Consider the following 20225-nt stretch of genomic DNA (forward strand, 5'->3'; position numbering starts at 1 on the left):
TAACTCATTCGGGACACCTCCATGGATGCAACTGTAGTGGTTACACAAACATCTTGATAATGGACTCATTAAACATGGATGGATCAACAAAGTGTTACTTCCAAATATTATTATTAAACAACAGCAACACAAGGTACCTTAGAAAAGTTGACACATGAAAACCATCTCCTTTTTAAGGCTTCTTTGCTTTACTTTTAACACAATGCCTTTAATCTATTTATTAATCAAATCTGCATTCCTCGATGGGTCCCAGTAACTGAGATTTCCTAGTCTGAATGCCCTCTAAGCTGACATTCTGTTGTTGACCTCCTACAGGGAATCGTTTATGAATAGCTGTGCCAAGACTGCCTTCTTGCTGTCTGTCATGACCATTTTAAGGAAACAGTCGCTATGTGGGGAGAGAGGGAGACCTTTGGAGAGGCCTCTGTGCATGAGGCTGGAAACATGTTTCCTGCACTGGGACAGCTGCCAGGTTCCTGAGCTGGGATTTTGAAAGCAACAACAGCTTTACAGGGTGTTTCTTGCCCACAAGCTAATTTAAAAACATTAGCTGGACCAGTCTCATATGCATTTAGAGTGAGCGTTAGGACATTGTTTAAGATATCACATTTGTTTAAATGTTTTAAATTCAATCATAAATTCTAATGAATCTGCTAGCTGTGGTATCCTGCTTGTATCTGTGAGGACAGAACACAGGGTGGGCGAGCTGAATGCCACTCAACAAAAATGTCCATTTATGCTGTTAACGTCGTAAACAGAGCTTGCCCTCTAGGACTGGGAACAAGGAAGGGGTTTCTTCCCTCACCACTTCCTTCAGTGTCCAGCACTGAAAATCTAGCAAGAGCCGTCAGTCAAGACAGGGAAAGAGCAGCCACACAGGAAGAAAGGAAGAGGAAGTCGCTGTATCTGCAAAAGGCATTCTCTCATGCTCAGGAAGCCCACAGAGTCTGCTGAAAGGATGTTAGGATACACCAACACAGTGAGCTTGAAGCAGCCAAAACTAACATGATTTAGTAGCATTTACAATAATAAGACAGCAGATAAAACAGGAAAATAATGCTACTCATGACACTCAACCAACCCAGACTGCTTAGACGGGGGGGGGGGGGGGGGGGGGGGGGGCTCACTACACCCCAAGATACAAACTAAAGAAATTAAAAGTGACACAAATAATCTGAAAGCTAATCCCAATCTCAGCTGTTAGAAGAGCAAAAATGGTTAAAATACCCACTTCATCTAAAACTATATGCAGTTTTTTTTAATCCCAATTAAATTCTTCACATAACTAAAAGACAATTCTAAAATCTGTGCACTGTTCCAAGACCACAGGCCACATCCATCTAAAGCATGAAGATCAAGACTGCTATCATTTCTTCATTTAATTATAATTCAGAGTTAAGTCAAACAAAACAAATGGTACTTAAACAAAACCAAATAGATGGACAAACAAAACTCAGCAGAGGGCCCTCACATGAAACCATGCATATTAAGTTGCTGACTTCTTTTTTTTTCCAATAATGGCAAGATATCACAGTGAGAAAAGAGCAGAGTCCTCGTTGAAGGGTGTTGTGGATACTGGAGATATTCATCATTCACAAAAGCCGACTGAGAATGGATTACAGACCTAATATTAGCACCTGGGAGTCAGCAGTGTTTCGGGACCTTGGCGTTTCCAGGTTTTTCTTGGCTAAGATGCCAAAGGCCTAGGTACCTGAGTGAAAAACAAACATCAAACTAAAGCCCTTAAACAAGAGGGCTTTATATATATATATATATATATATATATATATATATATAAAATTTTTTTTTTTACAGCAAATGAATCAAGCAACAAATCAAAAGGCAGCCTGTGGAAAGGAAGAAAGTTTAGAAAATATGTGTTGTTAATCTCCAAACATGCAAGGAACTCTCATAAGAAGACTCTAGAGAACAAGTCCTTGTGTTGAATCCAGAATGTTCCAGAAAGGGAGCTGCCAATCAAGAGCCAGGGTGTAAGTATGCTCAGACCAACAGGGATTGTTCATATAAGATGGAAGCTGTTTCAGGAAAATTGGAAAATACTGTGAAGCATCACAGTATTATTATGAAGCATCACAACATCTAAGATATATCTAAGTTGACATAAAATGTTCATAGCTTTAAATGCCTTCAGACAAATCCACCATCAAGGTTTAGAGACTAGGCATGGGAAACATAAAATTAGAGCAAAGTGATAAAAAAAAGTCCCAATAAAATCAAACATTATTGAAACAAGTCAATCATATCTTAGTTACTTTAAAAAGGAAAAGAGCTAATAAACCCTCAGGAAACAACCCCAAAGTAAGGCCAAGGTGGAGGAAGCAAGGGAAAACAATATTATAGGCAATTTGATTGTGCATATGAAATTAACACATCCTTTGAAAAACAATGTACCATTGCCCACACAACATGAGGCATCAAATCATCAATAACAGTAAATTGGATTGATTTCTTTAAAACTTCCCAACAAGTAAACTTTAAATTGCTTCACTGATGTTTTTAAAAGAACATTTAGTGAAAAACAGTAACTATGTCAAAAATAAAAGAGGAGATGGAGTACTTTCTACTTCTATGATGGGTCTATAATTTGAATAAAAAAATAAATCTAGCCAAGAATTGTAAGACAAACAAATATGGCCAATAAGCACTTAAAATTAACAAATTGAATTCACAAAGACAAACAGCAGTGCGCTTTTAAAGCAGTGGTACACAGTTCAGGTTGTTGCAGTGAACGGTGACATTAGAGAGAGCCCAGGTTGGAGGTCTCCACCCAGTCCCTCCCCTCAGAGCTGGGGCAACACTGAAGAAGAGGGTGAGGAGGGATTGTGGGAGCCAGAGAGGTGGAAGATACCGGGAGAGCACCACCACAGAATCTACTAAGCAGGGCTCTTGGGGGCTCCCAGAGAATGAAGCGGTGGCAATCACGGAGCCTGCGTGGGTCTGTGTTTGTTAGGTCCTTTGCATATATGTCATGGTTATTGGCTTGGTGTTTTGGGGGGGGACTCCTAACAGTGGGAGTCAGGGTATCTTTGACTCTTTTGCCTGCTCTTGGGACCCCTTTTCTCCTACTGAGTTCTCCCACCTAGCCTTAATGTGAGGGTTTGTGCTTAGTCTTACTCTAACGTATTAGAAAGTGTTGGGTGGATGTCCCTGGGAAGCCTGCTCTTTTCTGGAGGGAAACAAGGTTGGGGGGTGTGATGGGGGAGGTGGATCTGGGGCAGATGGGAGGGGGAGTGGAGTGGAGGGAGGGGAAGAAGCTACAGTCGGGATGTAGTATATGAGAGAAAAACAAACAAACAAACAAACAAACAAATACAAGATTTTCTCCTCTGATAAAATATCTAGGAATTTTTGAAACATGGAAAAGAAAAAAAAGAGTAGGGGGAGAAAACTGGATAGCAATTGCATACCAGGGCAACAGCAGCATCAAAATCTTCTCTGCACAACTCCTGTGGATAGAGGGCTCCGGTGGAAGCAGGCCGCTCCTCAAAGCTGTGAAAGGCACACGAGTATTGGAAAGCAGTGTTACTAATGTCAGGAGCTTTCATAGGATCAAACATTATCAAACACTTACTGTACCTCTAAGCTCTATGCTGCTCAGGGTTGTACAATTTAAATCTCTTCCCCAGAGCCTCAACACTAAGACTATTTCAATGAGTCAATTGTGAATTTCATAACTATCTAGGAATATATAAGCAGAAGCCCTAACCACCTATTGGGAATGCCACTGCTCTAGGGATGGTAGTTTTTCGTCTGATTCCATATTCGCCGTGTGTGCGCGTAGAAAACTTGGAGTATCTATTTAGCTAGAAATCCCTAAAACTTCAGTGTCGTTCATTTATCATTAACAGTAAAACAGATCTTTATTTAAAAAATAAAAATACTAACTAGGTGATTAATTAATTAGACAAGAAACAGGACTACAGAGATTTAGAACAGACATTTGTAACCCAAAGCTGCTTGATTCATTTTTATACTCTCTAATTTTCCATTATTATTGAGGATTTTGTTCTGTTATGATAGGAAAATGGAGCTTCTATGCCCAGAACAGCAGCTGCAGCTACCAGTACCCTATTATACTTCACATCTTTGGTACTTCTGTGTTGTTTAATAAAAACTGGCCGGGCAGTGGTGGCGCATGCCTTTAATCCCAGCACTCGGGAGGCAGAACCAGGCAGATCTCTGTGAGTTCGAGGCCAGCCTGGTCTACAGAGCGAGATCCAGGACAGGCTCCAAAGCTACACAGAGAAACCCTGTCTCAAAAAACCAAAAGAAGGGGCTGGAGAGATGGCTCAGAGGTTAAAAGCACTGACTGGTCTTCTAGAGGTCCTGTGTTCAATTCCCAGCACCCACATGGTGGTTTATAACCATCTGTAATGAGATCTGGCAACCTCTTCTGTGTATATAATAAATAAATAAATCTTTAAAAAATTATTTTAAAATAAAAATAAAAACTGTACATTTTGCCTCACATTGGTCCTAAAGGAGAAAGACTTTGTAGCTTCCATTTTGTTATAGTCATGCTATCCAAGAAATTAGAAAACAATACATGCAAAACAAATCTGTATTTTTCTTAATTAATATGTCATTTGAGCTATCCCTTCAATGTTAGTAGATACAGAATATACGCTTACCAAAATAAGTATGAAATATGTGATTTATGGTTCCGTTTCCAATTTAAAAATGTAATCAATAAATCCACAGGCTTCTTTGGGAGAGAAATTATGTTTTCCTTTGACCAGATTTCAATGGAATTTATTATAACAGTCAGTTTGAACTTGGAGAACATCTGAAAAGAAAAGATAAAAAGATAAGGAAATTTTGTATGAATTGGAGCGTCCCTTGAAACACTTATTTAACATGGTATTTTGGTTACACAGTGTCTTAAAGAGCTTAGCAAAATTTGACCGGCATTGATTCATATTTGCATTTTTACGGGTTATATAAAAAAGCTTGTTTTTGAAAACTCACAGTGTTAACAAGGCTGATAACCTGGATAACTTTCTGTGTCACAACTTTAGCATCAGAGCCCATGTAATCAAACTGGAAAAAAAAAAAGGCAATTTTGAAAAAAAAATGAATGGATCTAAATACACAAGCACATGTTTTTAAACATACAAATGTGCTATACTCTGAATAAGCAATAAGGCTACATTCTGATTGAAATCCATAAGATTGATAATGGTAAGTAAATAATTATTTTAAAATATCCAGTAACATGAATTTTAGTATCATTTAATACATGGTAGACCAGGAACAAGATGGCGCCACAATGGCTCCAGCCACCCTGTCTCCACGGAGGGACCAGTGTCAACAGATGCACACACCAGCCCACATTCACAGTGGCTGAGGAAGTTAGGCAATGGCTAGTAGCAGTGGAGCCATAAGAAATAAGTGGTAGAGATACTCAGGCTGCTTGGAATGCGTATCTGTAGAAGACTGGAAACAAGAAAAGAGCCATGCATGAGACACCTGCCCAAGAAGCCTAATGGGGAGGGGAAGGGTGACGGTACAACGCACGTGATATGGAAACACAAGGAAGGAATGTAGAGACAGAAAGATTTCCATGGGTAGAGGAAGAATAGAAGAGGGGAGAGAGGCAACCCAAGCCAAGGATGTTTTTTCAAAGCACGCAGAAAGCTACTAGCTTATAAGCTAAACATAATTCCAGAAGACCATAAACAAAGGTAACCTGCTAGCGTGGGTAACACTGCTCCCAGGAGCAATCGATTTTGAAGCAGAAACATTCCAGTGTCAAATACCGATACCTCTGATGCCAGAGGTTCCCAAAACAGTACATATGATTGCCATTTTTCTTGGTTGCCCATAAGAAATAGGTACTAAAACTCTATTGCTGAGAAGACCACATACTTTGGATACAGGACACAGAGAAATCAAGCTGGACCAAAACTGGACGCTAGTCCCCATAGTGTCAGAAGGAACTATGTAGGCTCCTGTGAGAGAGAAGTCTTCAGGGGTCTTACCCAGCTGGGGGACGCTCTAAGTGCTACAATACTGACCTGTCAGGCAAGACACGGCCAGTGGTACATTAAGAAGAAGAGGGGGGTCAACAGAAGTGGGAGGGAGGATGAGACGGGGTGATGGAGGCAGACATGGTCACAACACACTGTAGACATCTAGGAGATTGTCAAAGCGAACAACATATAAGAATAGGACACACCAGCTGCTTATCCACGACAATATCCATCTCAATGTACTGTGGTAATAACTTGGTAAATGCAGTTTTCTGAAAAACACATAACATGAGTCCTGAGAATTGTTTTTAAATGTTGTCTCCTATTAAACTTATATTTATAAATAAGATGAAAGATGCCTGCTTCAAACTATGTAATAAGGCTGTTTTCAAACACAAAATTTCACTGCCGTTCAGAGGACCTCCCAGCACAGAAGTGCTGTGGTTAGCGAGAACTTTCGGCTGGACATCTCAAACTGGAGGAGAGCTGGGGCACCTTCATTTTGTAATATTTGAGATGAAATTCTAGGTTTCTAACAAAAGCCTTGTTTTCCTTGATTCTTATGATAATTTCAAACTATCCATGTAGGAAGATATTTTTGCTAACAAGTGTGAGGAAGCTGATTTAGCTAACCATGTCCTTCAGGAAAATACTACCAAAGTTTGCAGTTGATGGCATTCACTAGAACCAGGCATGCTACCATGCCAGCTTGTGGGTCTTGGCTCATGGAAAGGTCTATTTTACCTTACATAAGCCGCTGAAATTATCTATTTTTGAGCTGTCATAAAAGAGTTAACACTTTCATCATCTAAACCACCTGAATAATTGGAGAAACATTCTGTGCCAATTATCTAAAAACACACCCATTTAAACTGTTCTAACCCCTTTCAGTTCTATGTTCAAATCTCCTTGTTTCTGTGATTCATTACCTAAGTTCTTAGTGAACTTGTGTCTAATTGCAACTGTAACTCCTCTAGCTACTAAAAGATGACATAGGACCTTCATTGGAAAAACAAAACCATGGTAAGATGTATACTTCAAAAGCACTTTTCATTTCATAAAATTATACTAAATGAGTTGAAAGAGTGAGCTTACCTTCACATTGCTTCCAAACTGAAACTCTGAAACTTTATACCAATTGTCGCTCTCATTCTCTTCTGAGACAAGAATCCCCAGGTCTTCACTTGTGATCTCAAAGATCACGTGTACAAACCCTGACATGGATTCCACAGGTTCAATTCCATAGGAGGAATTTTGGAATTGTATTGTTCCCCTGAATGTTAGAACAATCAAAGAAAAGTCTGAAGTGATTCGACCAAATCTATAATATTCTAATGGCAAAGTCTGGCTGGGATTTTCTGAAGTCCAGAGTAATCTTTGTTTGCCTACTGTACCTGTATTTTCTTCAAAGTTACACCAGAACTCTATCACTGTGCTAGGGGATACATATGCCTGCCTATTACAGACATGTAAGAGATCAGGTACAGGCATGGATGTGTACGCTGAAACAATTAATATTCCTCTCTGGTGTGTATGTGTTAGCTCTCTGTACTAGGTTGTAGAAGCTGCAGGCACTCTGTCTCTTAGTCTTGGGTCCTGCTGGTCATTTCTGTTAACTTGATATAAATCTAGACTTAGAGGGGATCCTAACTGAGAAAATGCCTCTATCAGATTGACACGTATGTGGGGTGTTTTCTTGATTGATGACTGATGTGGGAGGGCCCAGCCTATTGCGAGCAGTGCTGTCACTGGGCAGGTGATCCCAGATCATATAAAAAAAGCATATTGAAGCCGGGCGGTGGTGGCACATGCCTTTAATCCCAGCACTCGAGAGGCAGAGGCAGGCGGATCTCTGTGAGTTTGAGGCCAGCTTGGTCTACAGAGCGAGATCCAGGACAGGCTCCAAAGCTACACAGAGAATCCCTGTCTCAAAAAACAAAAACAAGACGGAAAAGGAAGAAGAAGAAGAAGGAGGAGGAGGAGGAGGAGGAGGAGGAGGAGGAGGAGGAGGAGGAGGAGAAGAAGAAGAAGAAGAAGAAGAAGAAGAAGAAGAAGAAGAAGAAGAAGAAGAAGAAGAAGAAGGAAAGAAAGAAAGCATATTTAACTGAGCAAGCCATGAGGAACAATCCTCCAATGTGGTCTCTACATTAGTTAGTGCCTCTGAGTTCCTGTGCTGACTTCCCTGGATGATGGACTTGTAAACTGTAAGATGAAATATTAAACCATTTCCTCCCCAAGTCGCTTTGGTCATGGTGTTATGTCACGGCAATGGAAACCCTGACAAACACAGATCCTGTATCTATGACACACCTGACTCTTCTCAAATACTAAAGGAAATACATGCCTGAAAATGGCCAATAAGCCAAAGTCTCTGTTATCCTCAACTATGCTCATTTATTCTAGGAAATCAAAAAACAACAGCACTGCTGGAAGCTTGGTTGGTACTCCCCACGCTCAAAACAGGCCACAGTCCCAACTGCGAGGGCCCATAAGCATCCACACACAGCCCCTCCCCAGGCACAGGCTCACAGCCCTATTTTCTTAGCAATTTGGGTTTATTTCTCAGAGAATTTAAGAATGAAGGTGGATATAGAATGAGGAATATATGGAGAATTAATTCGTAAGATGGCATGATACAACGCTGGCAAGTTTAGTCTCTGCCCCAGCTGTATCGATGTCAGTGTGCCGGGAACGAGAGTTATCTGGGAAGAGAAACTTCGGCTGAGGAAATGCCGCCATCAGATTGCCGATAGGCAAGTCTGTGGGGTATTTTCTGGATTCATGGGTGATGTGAGGGGCCCAGGCTACAGTGGATGTTGCCACCCCTGGGCAGGTGGTCCTGAGTGGCATGATAAAGCAAACTGATCAAGTCATGGAAAACAAGCCAGTATTCCTCCATGGCCTTTGCTTTGGTTCCTGCCTCCAAGTGCCTGCCCTGACTTTCCTTAGTGATGGACTGTTACCTAGAAGTACAAGATGAAACACACCCTCTCCTCTCCAAGTTGCTTTTTGTCATAGTCTCTCTCACAGCAATAGAAACCTAACTACCATAAGATCTTTAAATAATATACAACCTGAGTCCCGAGCAAATGCTGAGTGTCACAAGAGAATTTGGGAAGCCAGCAATGTATCCACTATAAGTACAACTTTCCTGGAAAAAAAAATTGTACAAACGAAAGCAGACAGTTAACTCATTTTTAAATATGCACCCTTGGACATGTCATTCATATTTATTGTTTGCCTACCTTAATACTTTGGCATGGTAGTCAATTACCCAAGAAATTCGTATCAAGCAGAACATAGTATTAGAGTACATTATACAAGTCCAATGAATGTATAAAATAATACTAAAGTAATTAGAGAGTGTTCATTTTTAAAAAGAAAAACCCAAGCAACAAATCTATATGGAAGAAACCTTAAGGCTTACCAGAAAAGACAAAGGTTGAGTGTGTCGGTCACCATGTTGGTCATAAGTGTAAAGCACCGCAGTTGGAGCTATAACGGATCTATGCAAAAATCCCAAAAACATCTTCCAATGGAACAAATGTAAAAGACATCAGCCTTTATATGCAAATTAACTGAGTAACTGTCAGCTTGCTATGTCCTATTGTCTCAATAGTTTCCTGTCACTGGTAATAGCCTTTTGAGTAGAGCAAACACTAGCATGCAGTTAATGGGCAACTTGAAACAGTAGCTAACTCAAAGAGAAATGATATAGGTTCTGATGTCCAGGGCCTTCGGAATCTTGGTCATTCATTGACATCAGATTTTGTCTTTGAGTCTCTAAATTAGAATGTGGGATTAACACCAATTTTAAACGATTCTCTTGGTCTCACTACAAATTTACGTTCAATAGGCTTGATAAATCCAAGTCCTTGTTGCTACTGCCTTCCTCCCCCTTTCCTGCCCCCTTCTCCTCCTCCCCCTCCTCCTCCTTGCCTGCCCCCTCTATCCTCTTCTTTCCCCCTTCCCCTCATCCTCCTGCTCTTCCTTCTTGATACAACTATGTAGACACAACAACTGAACCCAAATTCATTACAATCCTCCTGCCTCGATCTCCTAAGTGTTTGGTCTACAGTTCTTAATAACAGGGGTCAGAAATTTCTTCCATAATCTCCCACCCCAGTAAATATCAAAGAATTTGATGCCATTTCTACCAGCCATGATACATACCCTCCATGCGGCTCCCACTCACATCTGCTGACCCGCCTTACTCCTTTTCTTCATGTGGGTTACTTCTTTGTTTTAACAAAAGCCCTTACCCCTGTGCCACAGATTCCATCCTGTGCGTGTGCTGAGCTAAGAACATTTCTCTCCTGTGATTTCTCTGTCATGGTTCCATAAGCTTCTTACCCTTGTGCCATTAGAAAAGTTGTTTTCAAGGGACCACCAGCCGGAACAATTCTCACTTGATGTCGTGCTCCAGCACTGCTCTCTCCCATTGTAATTATCAACAGATTATTTTTTTTATCAGAAGTGTCATCTAGACACACATCTTCCCCTTCTAGGTTTTTAACCACCCTTAAGGTTCTGTGGAAAACATCTAAAACTAGTTTTTCAAATCTAAATGGCACACTCCTGACCACCATAACTGTACTGATTACCAGTTACTCTCTGAAACAAGGACCACTCCTTTCAGTATCTACATTTATTATACGTCCTTTTCTGCCTCTTGTCCTCCTCCTCTGCTTCTTCAGCCTCATCTTCCATGTTAGCTACATACTTTCCCACCTCCCCCCAAAGTATTGATCTTTCCCAAGGCTTATAAACACTTTCTGTATATGTATTCATTCACAATAATAATTAACAACACGGCTACTGTTTACTATGAAGCCTATACATCTGTTGAACATCATCAGAGATTTAGTCTTATATATACCTCTCCAGTGGAAAACACCACCTTGGACATAAGTACTCAGTCTTCCTACAACTATCTCCCTGGTTTATAATCATCACTTAAACACACAACAATCTCCCCATTTTCTTGAGCAATAGCTGAATTATCTAGGGTCCCTCCTGTTTCTCAGTGGTTCTACTGATTCTATCTTGAGGTCTGTGGAATCCGTCTCCTCGTGATGTCACTGGTGGCCCATCCTCATCAACCTCTTACACTGATCACCTGACCCATGTGAGCACAGTGTATGCACATATCCTTATACATTGTCCTTACACATCTTCTAGAATTTATCTCCTACCAACTTTTCCAAAATCCCTTATCTCTATCCTTTATCAAGTCACAACTTACCCCTATTCCAAAAAGCCTTCACTGACTTGCTAAGAACATTACTCATGTATTTATCACCATATTTTAACAAAATTCTGTTTCTTAGTGTTAGTGCCTTGGACTATATCTTCCTGTGCTATAAATGCCCTGTGTATCTTGTTTTACGGCATTGTCTAATGGCCAGCATTCAATAGACATTAATACATTTGAACTGTAACAATTATAATCATAACTCTTACAATAAAAGTCAAACACTTGAAATTTGGAATAACAAATAATTACTTACTGTTTCTTAAGATGGGCAAAATATGGTTTTTCAGCTATTTTGATAAGATATGCAATCTGTAACAAGAATATGTTTTCAATGTCAGTCACATGCTAACTTATATGTTTGCTCCATTTTATGTTTTAAAGGAATAGCAAAATTAACAAAACTATGCAAGGGTCTTTTGGCTTCCCTTCCCATGTGGATTTCTGAGTCTTCAAGATCCTGAACTGAGAAGTAGGTGGTAAAGCTTAGCACCCAAGACGGACCTTCATAACACTTCTGGGACAAAAGTTGGCCTGGTATTAACTGGCATCTTCTGACTTAATCAGATAATCTCAGTCCCCTCCAGACAGCGTGCTTCCTCTCACCCTCTGTATCACAGCCTCACCCTAATCCTATGGTAGGGGGACAGTCTAGGTGCTTGCCACCTTTTTGGCACGTGTGAGGTCCTATCCAGGAAGTTCCTATCCCACAATGCTCTGCTGCAGTGAAGTATTTCTGGGCTCCACCAGTTCCACCTCTATCTACCCAGTTTCCATCATGATGTGCACAACTTCACACAAGCAACATATAAAGATGGTGTTGCTGTTACATGATTTTCAGGGTCTTCTTCCACATCCGATGATGAAATCTTTTCAGGAATTGTTGTCTGAAGGATGGTTTTCTGGGGACCTAAAAATAAAAATAACTGCTACCATTTTGAAATCCATTTTTTTTAAGTCTAATTGTGCATCTGTTTCTCTACATTAGTAGTTGTCTTGGGTGATTGATACATTGTGTCCTTTCCCTTTTCCACTGTCTATTAAGTTGTTGCTAATCCATTCTCCTTCTCTCCTCCCTCCTCTCCCCCTCCCCTGCTCTCCCTTCCCACTGCCCTCCCTCCTCTCAATTCATAACTAAACTACCTAAATACCCAGCTACAGTGGTGCAAAAAGCTTAGAAACATAGACTCATTAAGAGAGTACCATTCTGAAAAAGAGGATGGTTGTTAAGAAAGTGAAAATCAGTTTTCTGTAATGGAGTAGCACTGTGTATACCAATCACACTCCAGGGCAGCACAAAATGGACACCATGGTGTGTGTGTGTGTGTGTGTGTGTGTGTGTGTGTGTGTGTGTGTGTGTGTATTAATATTTATTTATTTATTATGTATACAGTGTTCTGCCTACATGCATGCTTGCAGGCCAGAAGAGGGCACCAGATCACGGTCCAGATGGTTGTGAGCCACCATGTGGTTGCTGGGAACTGAACTCAGGACCTCTGGAAAAACAACCAGTGCTCTTAACTGCTGAGCCATCTCTCCAGCCCGGTGTGTTTTAATTTTGTTTTTTATTTTATTGGGCTTTTGTTTTGATTTTTTTTGGGGGAGGGGGTTGAGTGAGATAGAAAAAGAATATGAAGTTGGGTAGGCAGGGACATAAAGAGGACCTGGGGGGAGAGGAAAGAATATAATCAAAATATGTTGTATGAAAAATATTAACTAAATTTTTTAAAAAGAATTTATTCAAGGAGGGCAACAGTTGCTAAAAAAAAAGGATTTTTTTTTTTTTATAAACAGGGTTTTGTTGTTGTTTGTTTTGCATTGATTTGTTGAGTCTTGATTACCACTTACATCATAACAGAATTGGGAAAGGGAATATGACTCATTGTCATCCACTTTACAGTTGAGGCAGGAGGAGGGGCTTGGACCTGCCTCTACCAAATGTATCTCCCCATGGGAGGCCTTACCTTCTTGTAGGAGGGGATGGGAGGTGGGTTGGGAGGGGGAGGCTGGAGGAGCGGGAGGAGTGAAGAAAGGGATCTTTGGTTGGTATGTAAAATGAATTTTTAAAATTGTTAATTTAAAGAAAGAAAGAAGGAAGGAAGGAAGGGAGGAAGGAAGGAAGGAAGGAGAGAGAGAAGGAAGGAAGGAAGGAAGGAGAGAGAGAGAGAAAGAAGGAAGGAAGGCAGGAAGGAAGGAAGGAAGGGAGGAAGGAGAGAGAGAAAGGAAGGAAGGAAGGGAGGAAGGAAGGAAGAAGAGAGAGAGAGAAAGAAGGAAGGAAGGAAAGAAGGAGGGAGAGAGAGAGAGAGAGACGGAGGGAGGGAGGGAGCGAGGGAGGAAGGAAGGAAGGAAGGAAGGAAGGAAGGAAGGAAGGAAGGAAGGAAGGAAGGAAGCCTGTCCCATGCTAGGGAATGCTTTGCAACCAACGAGGAGCAAAGAGAAAGCAAAGCCAGAGTAATATGCCAGCCTGGGGCTAGGTGAAGTCCGCCCTGCCCTTCAGACACCCTGGCCCCTCGGAAGCCGGAAGCCGGAAGCCGAGACTCTTGGATCTCTGGACTCACTCTGGCCGGCCTGCAGCCCACTAAGACCCGTGAACAGCACTAGGAGGAGGAACATGGCTCCCTGGATGGTCTGGAGCTGAGCTGAGGAGCATCCGCCCGGCCGGACGGCAGGGCGTTGTGGCCAGTAATGACAGCTCGTGCCCCTGAACCCACAGGGTTGTCTCCAAGGAAACCAGTGAGGCCAGGGCAGGAGAGCGGGATGCATACTTGCAGGTAGGCTGCCTGCAACCATCCTCAGAACTGTGAAAGGAAGGCTGCTGTCTACAGTTTACTCTTCAGGCTAGGGAGAGCTGGTTTCCTTTGTATGTTTATCGTTCTTTTCCGTTTCCGCGTAACTGAGGAAAAGATACACGGAAGTGTTCAGGTTACTGATGGCAGCCATGGGTCCTCCATGATATTCTAGCATATTGCCCCAACAACTGAGCACAATAAAATGCTGTAAACATGGCTTTTCACTTTTGCAGCTGCGTGCCCAACACCTCCCTAAAATACTCCTTGGTCAAAACTCCTTTCAAAACATTCTCTGCAGGATCTTATTGTCACACACTCCAAAGCCTGCAACCCTGGGTTTCTCCTTTAGTCTTTTAAAGGGGTGTGTATATAAGCGGAAGTAACTACAAAAACCGGGAATGCAACCGTGGAGAAAGGGAAGGAAGAGTCCTAGAATGCAGATGGTGGGGCATAGATGCTTTGAAGGGAAGATAAACAACATGAAGAGTTTCTTTTTTTAAGCTACAAGAAACATTTTATAAGCTTACTTAAAATACATATATAATGTATATGAATATATATATATATATTATACATATATACTTTTTAATTGGAGTTATGCCACACTGGGTGATAATGCTCTCCCCAAGAGATGCAGACAAGCTACCAAAAACCTCTTTTGCAGTTTTTTTTGTCAAGGAAATCAAAGCCCTTGGTTGCCTTGCAGAACTTGAAGGCAGGACCGTATTGCTGAAGACTTTGAACACATTTTGAACACAAGACCTTGTGGAAGCAAAGTAGAGCTGCCCCCTGGGAGCCTTTTCCCGGAGCTGGGCTCTCTGAAGGTGCCGTGCAAGCTAAAAAAGAACAATAACAAGACAGCCCTCAAGGGCAAGCATGGCACTTTTATCTTGAGGTAACTGACAGTTGTCTAATAAGACGACCTAAGACCCACTCATGGGGCGCGGGGGTGGGGGAAGGATTCAAGCTTGGTAAATTTGGTACAAACCTAGCCAAGTACCCATGGCTGAAGAGGTAGGTCATAGATTTTAGAGAAGAATCTACTATTGCAATGTTCCTAAACCAATGTAATTTCCACATCTAGATACTTACTTTGATACCCACAGGAAAGTGCAGCTCCAGCCCCTCATCAAAGAAGCTTCATATTGGGGACTGGGGAGATGGCTCAGAGGTTAAGAGCACTGACTGGCTGCTCTTCCAAAGGTCCTGAGTTCAATTCCCAGCAACCACATTGTGGCTCACAACCACCTGTAGTAAGATCTGATGCCCTTGTCTGACATAAAGGTGCACATGCAAATAGAGCACTCATAAAGAAAACAAAATTAAAAGAAAAGAAGCTTCCTATTTTTGCAGCAGATGGAGACTCTTACAGAGATCCATAACCAAAGTACCCAGACAAAGTAGCTGTGATACCCCCACCAGGAAAATCAGGAGAAGGGGGGCAAAAAATTTGTAAGAGCCAGAGGACCAGAACTCCTGATGTGAGATGGTGTCCTCTAGACATGACAGGTAAAGCTGCACCCACAAAATCTTGGTGATATGGTGGTCTAACCAAGTCCTAAATGTCGACAGTAGCCAACATGCCAGTGTTGGTGAAGGAAAATGTAAAAGTCCTCGCCTCTAGCTGGTGAGCACCAGGCAATCAATGGCTGCCGAGAGAAGGAAGAATCCATTTTCTAGAGAGACCAGCAGGTCATCCAGTTCCAAGTTCTGAGTCCTAAACACATGCGTGTGCAAGCAACACTAAATGGACCCTAGAGTTTGTATGCACATGTGTGTGTGTGTTTGTGAGTGTTTAAAAGAATAATATTAAAGAAGAGGTTATGAATCCAAGAGGGAATAGTAAGTACACTAGAGGAGTCGGGGAGTGGGGTGCAGGAACAGTGGAAATGCCCTAAGTTCAGAACTCATGTAAGAAATTCTCAAAAAAATAAAAAAAAAAAAAAACAACAACTGTGTATGAGAAACAAAATAGTGATTTCCTGGTGTCCACGGGCACTCCTTTCTTTGTAGACCCTAGCCCAAATCCTAAGTACTATAAAGATCCAGCCACACCCCACATTAACTATAATTTTGTTGCAAAAGATAAAATGTTTATAAATTTGCTTTGCAATTACTTTGCCATGGTGAGAAACTTCAAGAAATGGTAACAGAATAACAGTTCTTTTTGTTTGTTTGTTTTTGTTTTTCGAGACAGGGTTTCTCTTTTTTGTTTGTTTGTTTTTGTTTTGTGGAGCTGAGGATCAAACCCAGGGCCTTGCGCGCACTCTACCACTGAGCTAAATCCCCAACCCCAACAGAGTTTCTCTGTGTAGCTTTGTGCCTTTTCTGGAACTCACTTGGTAGCCCAGGCTGGCCTTGAACACAGAGATCCGCCTGTCCCGAGTGCTGGGATTAAAGGAGTGAGCCACCACTGCCCAGCAACAGTTCACTTTTAAAAGGGACCAAGTAACAAAGTCGCACAGGATAGTAGTAGACTGGACACAGCTGCTTGAAGGATTAGTAATTGGAAAGCTCAGGCTGACAAATATGCCCAAAAGGAGCAGAGAAAGATAAAACATAGGCATACAGAGGGAAATCAGGAGACAGAGATGAGTCTTAAATTCAGAGAAAGGGGCATGCCTTCCAACCTCCCCACATGTCTGTGCCTGAAAGGCAATCGGACTTGCCTGGCATTCCTAACCATTGGAAGAACATCACCTGTGCTGACCTAGTCAGATTCCTACATATATCAAGTTTCTGGTGTTCCTTGCAGGACTGAAAAATTAATGTCCCATGTGGGTGCCCACAAAATCTCCAGGACACACGGACACTGAGCTATCGATACTGCTGATGTACCTCGATCACTGGCATGGCCTCTGTAACAGCAATTTTGAATTTGAAAGGCCCCTGTCCACAGTCTTGTGTTTGAAGAGCTTGTTCTTCAGCTGGTAGGGCCATTTAAAGAGGCTGTGGACCTATCCAAAGGAGGTGGATCATTAGGGGGCGTGGTCACTACGGTATGCCTTTGAGAATTCTACCTGGCCCCTGATATTTCCTCTTTTCCCCTACTCCGGCAGTTCTCAACTTGTGGGTCATGGCCCCCTGGGGGGGCGGTCACATATGAGATATTTACATTGTGATTCATAACAGTAGCAAAATTACAGTAATGAAGTAGCAACGAAATAATGGTATGGTTGGGGGATAACCGCAACATGAGGAACTGTATTGAAGTCACAGTCTTAGGAAGGTTGATCGTAGGGTCTACTCTCTCCCACCTCTCCCCCCAAGTCCAGGTGACATGAGCCACCTCTACACACACTTGTGCCATGCAAAGCAGCCTCTCCTCCATGCACTCTAGCTATGGTGGACCAATGCCTTCTGAAACCATGGTCCAAGATAAATCTTTCTCCTTAGTTGTTTCTTTGGGGTATCATCACATCAGAGTGGTACATATAACTAATAGGCTCCCTACTATATCACACATATAAGTAATAGACATCAACAACAACATGATATACTGCCTTTGGAGGGACCCTGGCCAAGGGATTCCTGTAGTGTAGTGGCGACAGTTTGAATGGCTAGTATGCAGTAATTGTGGCCGGTGAGAAATTTATAAGTGGTAGTTGTGAAATGTCTCTGCATTTATATATCCATAAGATAAAAAACAACCAGAAACCTCTCACACTCACAGACTGGAGTATTTAGTATTGATAAAATAGCAGTAAGTGCCAGAAGTATCCACATTCTACTACAGTTTTCTGGTGGTCCTCTCTTTGTGTGGAGAAACTTACACAAAGAGATCAAATGTGATGTTTACCTTCCTGCATCACGGTTACCTTGCTCAGAATGATTGTTTCCTCTTTGTGTGGAGGAATTTACAAAAATGAGATCAAGTGCGATGTTTATCTTCCTGCATCAAAGTTACCTCACTCAGGATGATTGTTTCCAGCTCTGTCCGCTGGCCTTCCTATTTCATAATTTTTTCTTCACAGCTAGGTAATATTTCACTGGGTAAATGTACACATTTACATTATTCATTCATTGGTTGATGGACATCTAGGCTGTTTCTGTTTCCTGGATATTATGATTAGAGCAGCAATGAACATGGAAAATCAAGTGCTTTGGGTATAGCTGGTATATTTGGGATCATATGGGAGAGCTATATTTTACCTCTGTAATAATTTCCAAGTGGCTGTGCCAGTTTGCATTCCCACCAGCATCAAATACATGATCCCTTCCCCATGTCCAGATAAGCCTTTGTCATTTGTTTTTGGGTTTTAGCCATTCTGGCTGGAATATGAAGAAATCTCAAAGCAGTTTTGAGCTTTCTAAATGATTAAGGATGTTGAACATTTGCTTAAATGTTTCTCAGCCATATTTCATCTTTTAAGAACTATTTAGTTCTGCCAGGTGGTAATGACACATGCTTTTAATCCCAGCACTCAGGAGGCAGAGGCTGGTGGATCTCTGTGAGTTCGAGGCCAGCCTGGTCTACAGAGTGAGTTCCAGGACAGCCAGGACTATTTCACAGAGAAACTCTGTCTCAGAAAACAAACAAACAAAAAAACCCAAGAACTGTTTAGTTCCATCACTAATTTGATTTTTTTAATTGAGTTGTTTATGGTTTTTCCATCAATGATTCATTAAGCAATAAAAAATAGAGCAGCTTCCTCTTGGATTGGTTTGACCAAGAGAGCGCCTAAATTTGAATTCTCTTCTCTTCTCCCTGTGTCTTCCATCTGTCTTGAAAAAGGGGGACACTTATCACAACACTCCAAGGAGGTGTTCAACTTATCAGATGCAGCCCTGTTTCCCAGGGAGGTTGCAGTCACCACTGACGGTCACCTAAAGCTGTCTCAATGCCTACACCGGAAGAACTTCAAAATCGCTCTACTAAATGTGCCAACTGCAAAGGGAAAACTCCATTCAACTAATTCAAAGAACGTTTGTAGAGAGAGCAGTATCAGGAGCTGTTATCTAGATAGCTCAGGGATTCAAAGTCTGTCAAATCCCCTTAGCTATCACCTGCCTCCCTGTGGCACACAGAGTCTGAAAATGTCTAGAAGACAATGAATAGATTTTTACCCACTCACCAGAAAGACTTAAAACCAGTTTGCTACTAGTATGGGTGGGTATCTTTACCCTATGTTCCCCATAACATCGTAACATAAGGGGTGGGAACACAGAAGATGATAAACGTCCTTTTGAATAGAATTCCAAATTCTCTGAAGAAAGTTATTGCTGTTAGCTTTGATTTGGCTAAAAGAGTACCCTACAAGCATTGGGAATGACTCTTTCTGAGGCTTTTCCCTTAGAGATTATCCAGCTGGTATACCATATCTAGCCAGGTTCTAACAAGTTCAGAGGTCAGGAAGGCAGCCCCTGAAAGGAGAGAGGTGGAGCATCCCCCATTCTGTCCTGGAGATCTGGTCCTGGTCAGAGTCCTCCCTTCTGAGCCTCACTTGGCCGGGTTCTTATTCTGCCTTCTGTCTACCCCCCATAGTCATCATGGTAGCTAGCATGGATTCATGGCTAAAATTCTTCTGCAGGACCACCTCATACCTGCAGAAAAGGGGAATCTTTGGGGGGCCTACTCTCTCATCTTGGCCCTAGCCCTGATAAGAGCACTTCTTTCAATCCTTCCCTAGTAGAACTCTGGATTAGAAATAAAAATTGTCTAATTCCTGCCTGCTTTGCCATCAATATAATGACTGCTCCTAGCCAGGAACTGTTGATAGGTTGGAAGGTAAAAAATATCTGCATAGAGGGTTAATGAACCTGATGGAACGTGTCACATCCATCGTAGCATAAGGCAACATCCTGCACCTGTGGGATTCCCATGGTTCCCTTGTAGACAAACCCACACTGCTAGGTGTGACCAGGCCCACCTACCTCCCAGAGTCAATCCTACATTGCAGGCTGGATTGAGCAAGACCTAGTAGACCTGAAAAGGCCTCCTCAGGCTAGTGTCACCTTGAGGGCTGAGTAGTCCTGTGAGGAGCCTCTGTGGCACATCTAGACTTTTGTTTACCTGGGAATAGCACCCACTATACTTATCCTCCAGTGGGGCATTTCCAGGTTGTGGGTCCATCGCTTTTAACCTTAGGCCAGTTTTCCAACAGACCCAGTCTCTCTGGTGGCTATCTTAATACTGGCCCAGAGAGATGGCGGGACCAAAGCCCCCCAACCCACCCCCACCACTGCCTA

General features: G+C 42.0%; 2 protein-coding genes across 2 annotated transcripts in view; both read right to left on the reverse strand.

The window, feature by feature from the left end:
• Window positions 1–13860, reverse strand: part of LOC118569184 (disintegrin and metalloproteinase domain-containing protein 5-like) — a 65581-nt gene extending 51721 nt beyond the window's left edge. Inside the window, exons 1-10 of the mRNA XM_036166913.1 lie at window positions 13806–13860; window positions 12078–12157; window positions 11504–11559; window positions 9421–9499; window positions 9068–9144; window positions 7089–7266; window positions 6200–6265; window positions 4990–5061; window positions 4653–4807; window positions 3429–3510 (exon numbers count right to left, since the gene is read on the reverse strand). Of these exons, the coding sequence (XP_036022806.1) occupies window positions 3429–3510; window positions 4653–4807; window positions 4990–5061; window positions 6200–6265; window positions 7089–7266; window positions 9068–9144; window positions 9421–9499; window positions 11504–11559; window positions 12078–12157; window positions 13806–13860 (900 nt within the window). The remainder of the gene's footprint in view (window positions 1–3428; window positions 3511–4652; window positions 4808–4989; window positions 5062–6199; window positions 6266–7088; window positions 7267–9067; window positions 9145–9420; window positions 9500–11503; window positions 11560–12077; window positions 12158–13805) is intronic.
• A 225-nt stretch (window positions 13861–14085) lies between these two features.
• Adam32 (ADAM metallopeptidase domain 32) overlaps window positions 14086–20225 on the reverse strand; it is a 102963-nt gene continuing 96823 nt past the window's right edge. The window contains exons 23-24 of the mRNA XM_036166914.1: window positions 14736–14872; window positions 14086–14140 (exon numbers count right to left, since the gene is read on the reverse strand). Coding sequence (XP_036022807.1) covers window positions 14086–14140; window positions 14736–14872 — 192 coding nt within the window. The remainder of the gene's footprint in view (window positions 14141–14735; window positions 14873–20225) is intronic.

Source organism: Onychomys torridus, chromosome 17 (genome assembly GCF_903995425.1).
Source record: "Onychomys torridus chromosome 17, mOncTor1.1, whole genome shotgun sequence".
NCBI classification, from domain to species: Eukaryota; Metazoa; Chordata; class Mammalia; order Rodentia; family Cricetidae; genus Onychomys; species Onychomys torridus.